The following is a 12,582-nucleotide window of genomic DNA, read 5'->3' as shown; positions in this document are numbered from 1 at the left end:
AATGCTTGCGAGTCCGCATGTGCATATACTGAGCTGGGTTCGGTGAGATTATTGCACTCTCATGTGCTGCATTTTGCAAGATATTCTTAATTTCAGGTTTCAATTTCCACCATCTGAGATCGAACTGAAAAATCTTTCGATCACTTTTTAAGGGCTAATATAATCGAGAAAAGAGTTCTTTGTCAGGAACTAGTTATTTAATCATGATCCTGTAAAGTTTTTGAAAATTATTTTTTGCGTTTTGTTAATGTATATAGTGCTTAAAAAGTACTTATTTTTGGTTGATAGATTTGGCTATGCACCCTGGTTTAATTTTGCCTCATTTGTGCTATGAAATGTTAGTAAAAAAAGTACAGAGATGCAGCTGATAGTTCGAGGTTATTTAAAATAAAGCATTATGCAAAAGATGCGACATGTTTTAATTTTTAATGAAAAACTTGAATTTTCTTTCAAAATAACTTGTCAAGATTTATTAAATTAAAAAATTTATTGTGCTGATGCTTATATTTAACAATTTTTTAAATTTTTTCATAGTTTCCTGAGTTAGTTGAGATGAATCCTACAATAGCATTTGAAACGCTAATACGTTTGATGTCGTCCAATCAAATAACTGAGTATGATTTTATATTTATATCCCTTTTTTATTTAACTAACATTGATGTCTAAACTAAAAACAACCATTTATAGAAAGGTACCTGAAATTTGTCACTTCTGACACATTTTCTTTTTTTGTGATTTAATTAAAACTATTTACAATGTTTCATAGTCACTACCCTTTATGCATTTTTTTAGAATATTTGTCAAAAATAAAACAAGAAAAAGCTCTTATACAATAGGGGTCAAAAATTAATAATTAGAGAACAACGAAAACATTAAAAAAATATGGGTAGATATGATTTGAGTGTATGTAATATGTCTATATAATTATTATATATTTTTATAATTTATTAATACACTGGAAAGATGCTATGAATTGTGGAATTTTAATTGTCACTAAATTAATGCTTAAAATTAAATATCTATAAAATACTGTTCGTTGTTTATTATGTTTTACGTGCTTTAATTATTTTCAGAATTATGGATTTTGGAAATTTACCTTCGGATAGTAGATCCTATTTGTTCACCCTAAAACTCCTACCCTAGTCTCTTTAATTGCTCAGTTAAATTTTTTTTCTAAATGCATTTCCTTTTATTTTTTTTTTGCAATCATATGTACTTTTCTTTGTTAACATCAAAATAAACCATCTTCAAAATCGACATTTTTGCACACAATTGTTTCAAACCAGTGTTTACCAATGTAAATTTGGCAAAAGTACTATGCAAGTTTCCCACAGTCCTTAAAAACTGCTTAATTTTTATTTTGAAAACTAAAGGCCCTTAAAAATACTTATTTTTGGTACAAGGTTTTTAAAAGTCCTTAATTTCTTGTTAAATTGAAAATTTTTTCTTTCACCTAGAACAGTGGTTACCAACTGGCGACCCGCGAACCAAAATATATTAGTTGTCATTTCTTTGCGGACAATTTTCATAGAAAATCTATATGAGTTTTAAATACTTTTAAATTTTATATCTTAACAATTTTATATCTGTTTCACATTAATTGTTTAATACATAGGTGCACATTAAAGTTATTGTAGCCAGAATTTTTTAACATGCAATTAAATATTTTTAAAAATCTACTTCTTATTTTTATTTGTAATTCAATACTTTTGTTTTGTACAACTTGATAAAAATCTGAAAATAATATTTAATGTTTCTTCAAACATAAAAGAGTCCTATATAAAATTTTGATAAAGTTGTGGCCCTGGTGTTTTTAATTGCGGCCCCCGGCCTCATGTAAGTTGGAAACCCCTGACCTAGAATGAGACCCTGGAATGAGGATAGAGCGTATTGAGAGACTAGAAAGAATATATGCGAGGGGGAGGATACAGAAGGCATGCCCTTGTTGTGGTAGTTTTATTAAAATATTCTTCTTTTTGCCTGTGTGAGAGATTTGAAAGAAAAGATTAGAGTGTGGGGCTGTATGTTGGAGAGATTATTTATTTATTATTTTTTTTAGTAAGTTCTGAGGTGGTCACATTGATTTTCACTATCGACAGAGTTCAAAAAATTAAATTCTACTAGTAGTGCTTATATAAAAGAAGTAACACAAAATATTTTTGAACTCAATCAAAGAAACAGCTATTTCTAAAAAAAATGAAGAATCAAATGTGTATGATATTTAAATGTGTTACAATTAACTAAGTTTTTTAAAAGCAGTTACTTTTTTTAAAATTCATAATTGTATTAAAATAAATAGTCCTGTAATAGATACAATTATATCAATGCTTGCAATGTTTTTTTTAAAGGTAAATAATTGGCACTGTCACTGTGGGATATATATTTTTGATAATAAATAATTATTATACTATTTTTTCAATGTCCTTAATTTTTTAGAGAAAACTCCATAATTTTTTCAATAAAAGTTCTTAGAACTCATAAATTTTTGCTTTGACAAAAGAATGAGAACCCTGAACTGGAATATTAAGAAGCTTGATGAAATTTTTTTGTTCATTTTGAACAAATTTTACTTCTAATAAAATTGTCGAATGTTAAAAATAATGTACTCCAAATTATTTACTATCACAGTTTTAAAATGTCTTATGTAAAATAACAAAAAATTTATATGTCAAATTACTGTCCCTAATACCTATAAATGGTGCTCCAAATAGTTCCAAAAATTTAAAAATAGATATATATTTTTGATTGTTACGAAATGAATGCGAATCAAATGAGTAAAAGTATCTGCTGCAAAAAATCGTAAGAAAAAAAGAACTGTTGTATTTTCAGTTCGAAAAAAAACTGTGTTTCATTCAGAATTATACATGTTTTATTAATCATTTCATAATATTTCTTCACAAAGCACATTGTATTGTAATCTCTTACCATGCATCATTACAGATATTTAATATTATTGTTGAATATACAGTGGAGCATCGTTTATACGACGATCACTTATACGACGTTTACATTTATACGACGTTTTAGTGTGGTCCCAAATCATTCCTATTCATTTTAATGTAAAAATATATCGTTTATACGACGCACAGAATCGGTTATACGTCGGTTTTCAGATTTTGTTCACGTTTATTTAATTTTTTATTTTTCCTTGTGTATTTTAAAAAAGGGCGGAATTTACCAACATGAATGATACAGAAAAGGGTTCCAACAAGAACCGTAATTTTTACTAGATGACTGAAAAAACTTGACAATGTTATAAAGAGGGAAAAACGAAAAATGTTGCTATTCATCGACCAATGTCCAGCGCACCCATCGATACTAATTATTTTGGAAAATGTAAAAGCTCCCTTTTTTCCTGCATATTGCACAAGTGCGCTTCAGCCATTAGATTTGGCCGTGATAAGAAATCTAAAATTGCATCATAGAAAGCAGTAAGTTCAACTCGCTATTCAAAGCATTTAGAGACTAATAGCAAGAAAATATAATTAAAGATAACGTACATTCAAATTGCTCACTGCAATTTTTCTTCTTCGGTTATTTGTTTGTTTTGCTATGTGTAATTTAGAAATTTATGTAAATCAAAACGTTAAACATTAAAATTAACTGACAACAGAGTTAGTTTCAGTTTTAGAAGTAAAAATCGATTATACGACGTTATCGTTTATACGACGTTTTTCGGTGGTCCCTGCGGCGCCGTATATACGATGCTCCACTGTATATATATATATATATATATATATAGAGAGAGAAAACCTGGAGAGAAAGAAAGATATCTCTTCATCAGCTCAAACGATTATATCCACAAAAAGGAGTGCTTTCTAATATTGTATTGATATAGCCAAAGTAAAATATATCAATTATTTTGTTTTGGCTATAGTGATACAATATTAGAAAGCACTCCTTTTTATGTATATAATCGTATAGCTGATGAAGAGATTGATGAGAGATCTTTTTTTTTCTGAATTTTTATTAGTTTTTTTTTTAAATAATTTTTTTCTTCTCTTTTTTTCATTATTCTGTAATTTTTTTTTCATGTTTTCTCTACATTTTGAACTTATTTTATGAGTTCTATATTTTTGCAGCTTATGCGCAGTAAATAAAACTTAATGATTTTCGTCGTTCTTTTTTTGTATTTATTTATTGTGCTATATATATAATCAGATAAAAAAAAATTCTAACATAATTGCTAAAATTTTTATGTATTTCCAGCTATTTCACAGTTCTTGTCAATATGGAGTTATCTTTACATTCCATGGAGGTAGTGAATAGGTTAACCACAGTAAGAATTAATTTCTTTATTTCCTTTTCTACTCATACTATGCTCTTTGTACTGTTATTGTTGTGATTCTTGCCCAATTGCTGCTGGGATTATAAAAACACACCCACCCATAGCCAAGCACCTATCCCCAATTTTAAAGGCTTCATCTTTTAACAGCCATTATAGGAATGCCGCGTAATTTTGACCCAGGTGAAATGACCTGGACAATGCTGTGACAATGTGTGTGAGTTAGTACCTGTATCTCCAAAATAACCAATGAGGGGGTTTTCAGGCTTAACAGATTTGACCTTGCTACGTATACATTTAATCGGACTCCAGGGTTGAACCACCAGGAGAGCAAGTGATATATTTACTGGAGTATCCGTCAGGAGGGATTGTATTCCGGGGGTACCCTAGAATTCTGGGTTTTTCGTATCTTTCTTACGGATACTCTTCCGGATTTCCTCCGGAAACTACATGCAGGGCTTGTTATTATTGGAATTCTGTGTATTTCAAGACCATCGGTTCGCGGACTTCTGCAAATCAAAAACTTGTAATCCGACAAAATTTTGAAGCTTTTTCTAAATCGCAAAACGTTTAGGGTGACCTGGGGTAATTCCTGATCAAAAAATGCAAACATCTATTTTGTAAGAAAACTATTCATGATAGAATTATAATATTTACTGGACGTTTGAGGCTATATGAGATGAGTCCTAGGCCACCTTGTTTTGTTTGAAAATCTAATTAGAATTTAAAATATTTTAAATTTTTAGTGATCAGGAATTACCCCTTCTCTTGATCCTTTCTGGGGTAATTCCTGATCACTTCTGGGGTAATTACTGATCACCAGTTTTAATCATAAAGGGGCTGTTAAACAAGGTTTTTCTTCCTTTTTCTCAATATTTCTTAGTTTACTTAAACTATATTTAAAATTTTACACATACCTATACCATTTTAACATACCTAGGATGACCTGGAGAAGTAATTAAAATTTACAAATATTTCTTTCTTTCTTCAGTTTATGATTATAACAACTATTTACTGATAAAAAATTAATATTAATCATGAATATAAGTTTTAAAGTATCTCTCTGGCTCTCCCTTACAAACAAATAAAATAAACTTTGTTAACTAAGTTCCACCTTTGAAAATTTGATTTCCGGAAACTTCTGTGATCAATGGTTTTTTTAAACGTCAGGGCCTTCGATTTCTGGAAACTTCCGGATCACTGTTAGTGAAAATTCCGGAAATCCAGATTTTTTCCGGAGCACAATCAGCCCTGTAAGATGGAAGCAAGGTACGACAAATCGGAACACATTTGTCTAGCATACGGTTAAAAACAAATTTTGTAATTAAATTGAGTTAAAAATATATTTTATAGTCGTTCCACTTGATAAATATGAACTGTTACTTAAGAAAAGACAATTAGCTATTTATTAGCTTATTTTAATACTATTTATGAAAAGAAAGGACAATGATCAGGAATTACCCCAGTGATCAATAATTACCCCATCTGTAGGGGGCAACATTTGATATAGTTTCCTATAGTCAATTATAATGTTTACAATGTGAAACAATTAAACAAGAGCTTACACTATTTTCATATCAAAGAAAAAGAAAGTAACTCAAAATATTTATTATTAAGAGAAGGATGGAGATCTTTGCAGAAATGTGCACTTTTTGAAACCCATCTTTGAAATGGAAAATACAGAAAGCAGTTTAAAAGATACTTATTTTGTTAGATTAAACAAAAAACTATTATTAAGTAAATGTAGTTATACCTTAGTAAAGTGTACAAGCATTCTTGTCCATGTCTCAAATTTAGAAAAAAATTATTTTTTAAAAATAAAACTTAGGTGATCATTATTTACCCCAGAAACAGAGTGATCGTGAATTACCCCGGGTCACCCTACATTACATTCTTTTAACAATTGCATGAACGACTACATCTTACATGATTCTTCTGCCAATTTGATTCATTTGATTTGGTGAATTTTCGCCATTTTGAGTTCTTGGAGCTGTGACGGAATCTGCTAATATCGTAATTCTTATTCGAGCAATTTCAATAACAAATATTGATTTATGTGTTCACCTGATTTAAAAACTACACATTGCGATTCATGTTCATGCTATTTAAGAATCGCACATTGCAATTCCTATTCAAGCAATTTTAAATCGTAATATTGCGATTCATATTCACATATTTTTAAAATCCAGTATTGCAATTCGTATTTCTGTGTTTGTTATATCAAACACAGACTTTCGTATCTATACGTAATTTAAATAATTCATTTTGCGATTCTATTAGTATTACACGATTTAGAAATTCAACATTGCAATTTGTATTTTTGTGTTTTTAAAATCCAAAAATTTTATTTATATTTACGCGATTTTTAAATCCAATATAGCGATTCTTGTGAGAAGTCAGTTTTTTCTTGAATTAATTACATTAAAGGTGTGATATTCTGCATTAGTAAGTAATTTAATTATAAATGTTGGTTTAAAAAATATATGAAATATAAAACATGCATGTTATATAAATTTTTATTGATTTTTTCACATGAAATTTTCAAGGCGTTTCATTTTGTGCTACAATTAGGGTTTTACATGATAATCAAAGCATGTAATACATTAATTATAATAAAAAACTCACAATTTTAAAATTCTGTGCATCACTATTGTTAAAAATTATGTCTAGTTGTTTAATGCAATATTCTTACTTTTGCATACTGTTATGAATTCTAATATGACTAAAATGACATTATTTTTTCCCCTGCAGTCAGTAGATCTTCCAACAGAATTCATCCATTTGTATATATCCAACTGCATTAGCACATGTGAAACAATTAAAGACAAATACTTACAAAACAGGCTGGTGCGACTAGTGTGTGTATTTTTACAGTCATTAATCAGAAATAAAATCATCAATGTTCAAGTAAGTTTATTTAAATTCTTTTTTTTATGCAATTTATTACTATATTTGAATGATCTGTAAGTTAACGTAAATTAAGTGAAGAAAACAGAACATAGATTATTCCAGTAGAACAAAACGACCTCTCCACGGCTCTTGGAATTGCATTTTACTTTGATTTATCCTTCCCCTCAACCATTGTGGTTTTTCTGGTTTTGTTTTTTATCTTTTTTCTCTCTTGACTACTGTGGTTTTTCTGGTTTTGTTTCTCACCTTTATTTTTCCATTTTTTGTTCACAACTTTACTTAAGCAACTTAATATTTCACATCATTTTTGTTTCTTCTCATTCATGTCTGGCTATTCTTGAAAATGGGTGTCTATTTTTAAGTGCTTGAAACAAAAATGTACTGTTATTTTCAATTTTCTTTTTATTTTTGAAGCGAGTAAGTTTTTAATCAAGTTAAAATAGTAATTATGCTATAGATTTTGCAGTTTTGAATTAACAGAAAAGTAATTACTACAAGGATATTTATTTAAGCTTTAAAAAATATTTTTTTCTATACAAAAAGAATATATGAGAAAGTTTGATAAGAATACACAATTCTAGATAACCTACAGATCAATGAATATAATTTCCTATTAACACAGATATTCAAGTTAGTCATATGATACCGAATAGAAGTTTTTTGACATCAGTTGGTTTCAATTATTAGGTTTACACCCTCTAACACCTATCCATTACTTGATAAGGAAACCTGGTTAATACTTACTTGAGAGTAAACCTCCTGCAATTTACAGGAGAAAAAAATGAGATAGCAATGCATACCTGTAAGGCACTAGGACTAATGGAGTTGATATATTAGCAATTAATCATTCATCAAGTGTCTGAATAAATGTTTCATTTACATGAGCACCTCAAAGACTATTTCTGTTCTCTTTTTTTACCCCAGCTGTGTTATACAGTCTTCAAATTGATAAGAAAACGAAAGAAATTTTCAGTGGGGAAGAAGCATTAAGAGTATTTAAGAAGTCATTTCAGCTTGTGGGGTCTCATAATCTGTGTCCCCCAGATGAAAAGATGCCACTGTGGGAATAATTAGTATCATTTTCTCTCCTTTCTTTGCAATGATAAGATAAGGTGACAGGAGAAAGAATGATTCTTTGGTAGTGAAATAGCTTAACAGTATTTTTAGTTATAGATAAGGCAAAATTTACATGCTTTAAAAATGGTGACAAGTTACATATTTTTTCCCCTTGGAATTTAAAGTAGAAATAGTTTTCTTTTCTTCCAATTTAGAAAAAATGGTGTCAGGTTTGAAGAGAAAATAAGGTTTCAGGGCAAAAATGAATGTCCAGTTACGGGAGTGTCCGTTTGCACACAATGGCTTATTCATAGAAGATTCACTGGGAATAAAAAATGTGTCAGTATTGAGAAGTGTCCGTTTTGTTGGAGTGTCCATAACATGAGGTTTCACTGTATATTAATTAGTATATATAATTAGTATATACATATATAATTAGTATTTATTAAAGATATTTTTTTCGTTGGAATTATCTTTTTTTAAACAAGTTTAATAATTCTATGTAAAAAGTTTTTTTTAAAATTCGCTTAACCTTATATAACTAAACATTCATTTACCCCTACTAGTTTTGCAATTTCGAGATGTCCCTTTTGAGCTCACAGTACTAGAAAAATGAGTTGATAAACATGGCTGTATGTTTGATACTTATTGAGATTTGCTGTACAGAATCATCGTCTAACAGTCAAATGTTTAGTTGCATCAAAATCATTGAAGACATTTTGAATATTAAAAAGCCCATAGAAAACACAGCTAAAAGTGGAACAAACAAACAAAAGAATTAGTAGTCTATGTAAGAAACGCATAGAATGAAAACTATGTATGACTGCAAATGTCTATTTGTGGAGAGCATACTTAACATTTTCCAAAAGTGAAAATGATAATCCTATCTATCTTTCTATTTTTTAATAGAAATATTAATATACTTTCAGGTTATGCTAATTTGTTACTAAGAAATAGAAGAAATATAAAAATATACTTGTTTTTAATTCATAGTCAAATGAATGTTATAATTGAATTCACGATGAAAAGAATTCATAGCCAATTATTAGTCACAAATTAATACTGAATTAAGTTTAATTATCTAGGATTTAAAAAGTTATAGAAAATATGGCAAAATTCTCAAAAAGTAAAATTGACATTAAGTTACATAACTTTCTAACCGTTCTTCCGCCTAAACCTTTGGGGGTCATATTTTCTAGATTGTGATTACCTCTCTTAGTTTGAGAATCAAACATCCAAAAAGAGTTGGTATATTTCATTTACTTAAAAAAATACATTTGATAATTTCTCTGATTTTATAACTAGCATATTTAAGGTCAATCCTTTGAACTACTAAAATTGCATTTTAGTATGTGATAATCTGGATCATTAGATCAAAAGTTATTAGGTGTCTTTTTTTTAAATTTATACTCTGTAACACTTATCTCTCTTTTATTTTAGTTTTTCATTGTGCGTCAAAGTTGTAAAAGTAATTCACATTTCATTGTGTATTTTACAATCATGCTCTTCTATTTCAGGATTTATTCATTGAAGTTCAAGCATTTTGCATAGAATTCAGTCAAATACGTGAAGCAGCTGCACTATTCAGACTGCTGAAGCAAATTGATAACGGTGAACAAACATCCGGACAATCCATTCCTAATTCCCAGTCAAATATGGGAAAATAATTTATTTATATTTACTTTGTTCTGTTGCATCTTTTTTTAAAGAAAAACAATGAATTAAAAATAATAAAAAGTGTTTTGGTATCTTTTTATTGTCAAAAGCAATATATTTTTACCCCCTTGTTAAAAATTTGTATTAGTCCTACTTTGGAGTAAGCTGTTTCGGGGTAACTTTTTTGTTGCACTACAAAAGCATGTTATTTATATTATTATTTTATAAACAAACGTAGTATTTAAAAACAAAATTGGCAAACTATTTCAATTATGTTTTAATTATATGCCTATATATAACTTAATTAAAAGATAATCTAAAATCATTTCTCATTGTTATTGGTACATTCTTATTGGTCAGATAAATCATAATGATTGAATTTTTGATAAATGAAGACGATATAGAAACCAACAGATTAAAATTAAAAGGTATTTTTTATCTACATAATATTTCTTTACCCCTTTTTCAATTTTTGTGTGTCTGTCCGTGGTGTCAAAATGCTGTGTCGAATGTCTTGTAACCTCTTTTAATTTTAACACAAAGCAGTCTTAACCTCATATCCTAAAAATGATTTTAATATTTAAATTAAAAAAGAAAGAGATTATTGAAAAATGAATCTTTTGCATTAGTTTAGTATTAGCTATTGTTACGAAATAAGCTGTAGACGATTCTTTTCGGAAGTTCTTTAATGTTTAATGATTTTTTACAAACTTGGTGATCAACAAGACTTGCATTTCAGGGCTGGGTCACCGAATTAATATTTTTAAAGTTATCTGAAATGGCATGCTTATTTTGTTTATAGTTATGCTTTTAAAACGTGTTTTTATGAAAATAAGTCATTTAAAATCAACGGCAATTGAAATAATGATGAAAAATAAGTTATAAACTAAAAAGCAAAGTTAATTAAGAAATGGTGCCAATTCATAAGGGAAGCAGTAAAAAAAAAAAGATCGCCATTCTGTTATTGATGTTAGCTTAATTTTGGTGTTGGTGGTGGTGTTGTTTTTGATACATAATAAATATACAGGTAAAGGTACTGTTGCAACAGATTTTGTTCAGTCTACTGAAAGAGACAAAATTAACTGGACAAAATTAAATATTAATTGTAGTAAATTTTGACTATCAGGACATGGTTTTGAAAAACAGCGTCTTACCTAACTCTACTGATTACATATAATCTTTATTTTTATGAACTGAACTGAAGAAAGTATTTTGCTTAGGTTAATAACATAAAGCCAATGGGAAAAATAAAATAAAAATTAAATATTTTAGCTGTCTTAAAGTTGTTGTAATATCTTATATTTGAGAATCTGATTTTGCACAACTCAAAAAATTGTGTCAGGGAACACTTTATTTCGAGTGTATCTTTACACCAAAAATGGTGGCAACTGGTTTACATCAAAGTGGAGTAGGGAATAATTTTTGTAACAAACTGGCCACTAGATGGTGCAGAAAAGTTTTTTTTTCTTTTAGGTTGCTTTGTTTCCTGAAGAGTCGAGAGTGAAAAAAAGTGAATGATAGTTTTTTTGTTACTGTGCGCAACAAAGTTTCAATTTGCTTAAAAAGTTGTCGAGATATGGCGGAGTACGCAAAAATTAAAATTAACATAAAGGGGTCCAAACTTTGGATCGCTCTTCTGACCAAACAATATTTACCAAATTGCGGCTAACCCCTATATTCTGGGGGTCAGAAATCCGAATCCGTTGAAAAAACCAAAAACCGTCAACGACCAGGGGGGGGGGGAAGCCTACTGGTATTAATTATAAACTAACTTCTCGCACTGCTACTAAATAATCTATTTGGTGAAAAATCATTGAATAAATTTTATAAAAATTAAAATTTGAATAAAATTTTTTTTTTAAAAATCATGTCTAAATATTCACGAGTGATATATTTTCAATCTATGCATTTAATGCTCTGAAACTCGACCCCCAACAATTCCCTCAGGGGTAGCCTAGCTTCTAAATATTCAGGAATCCCTATATTTTATAGCAGATTTTGATTTACCGGAAAAGAATACCCCGATTTGACCTACAGCTTATTGCAATTTTATTCGTGGGGGGAGATATAATTACAAGAGGAAATTAGATAATAGTTTTTTCATTCTTTTAACAAAAAAATAATTTAACCAAGTTTTATAGAGATTAAAATTTGAATAATAATTTAGAAGCCAAATTTGTGTCTAAAAATTCACGAGTGATGTATTTTCAATCTAAACAATTAATGTTCTTCAACTCGACCTCCAACTACTCCCTCAGGAGTATCCAAACTTCTAAATATTCAGGAATCCCTATATTTTATTGCAGATTTAGATTTTCCAGAAAAAAGTACCACGATTTGACCTACAGGTTGTTACATTTTGATTCCTGGGTGGGGATATAATTATAAAATGAAATAGAGTAAAAAATGTTTAATATGAAGATATCACAATAAATGCATGTTAGATTGGGAGAAAAAAAAATTACTTGTTTGATATTTCTAAAAACCTCTTCCTCAAAATAGTCTCCCGTCTACGATAGTTGCTCTAAACAGAGATGGCGAACCTGTGGCAAAGAATATAGAAAAGAGAAGAACTCCAGCTGTTCGAATACGTAATTAACGCGAAGAACTGCTCAGTTCGAAATGCTATACCAGAAAAACAACTTACAGGGTGAGCAACATACTCACATTTAAGA

The 12,582-nt window shown here is 29.1% G+C and overlaps 1 protein-coding gene across 2 annotated transcripts in view; it reads left to right on the top strand.

Moving 5' to 3' along the window:
• Positions 1-10,000, top strand: part of Not11 (CCR4-NOT transcription complex subunit 11) — a 36,684-nt gene extending 26,684 nt beyond the window's left edge. For both annotated transcript variants that reach the window (XM_087168473.1, XM_087168474.1), the window contains exons 9-12: positions 535-614; positions 4,210-4,279; positions 7,037-7,192; positions 9,769-10,000. In XM_087168473.1, coding sequence (XP_087024599.1) covers positions 535-614; positions 4,210-4,279; positions 7,037-7,192; positions 9,769-9,918 — 456 coding nt within the window. In that variant the 3' untranslated portion in view covers positions 9,919-10,000. The remainder of the gene's footprint in view (positions 1-534; positions 615-4,209; positions 4,280-7,036; positions 7,193-9,768) is intronic.
• Positions 10,001-12,582: the final 2,582 nt, after the last annotated feature.

Source organism: Parasteatoda tepidariorum, chromosome 7, assembly GCF_982258835.1.
Source record: "Parasteatoda tepidariorum strain Cologne lab strain chromosome 7, Ptep-v5.0, whole genome shotgun sequence".
NCBI classification, from domain to species: domain Eukaryota; kingdom Metazoa; phylum Arthropoda; class Arachnida; order Araneae; family Theridiidae; genus Parasteatoda; species Parasteatoda tepidariorum.
This window is presented reverse-complemented; position numbering and strand designations above follow the sequence as displayed.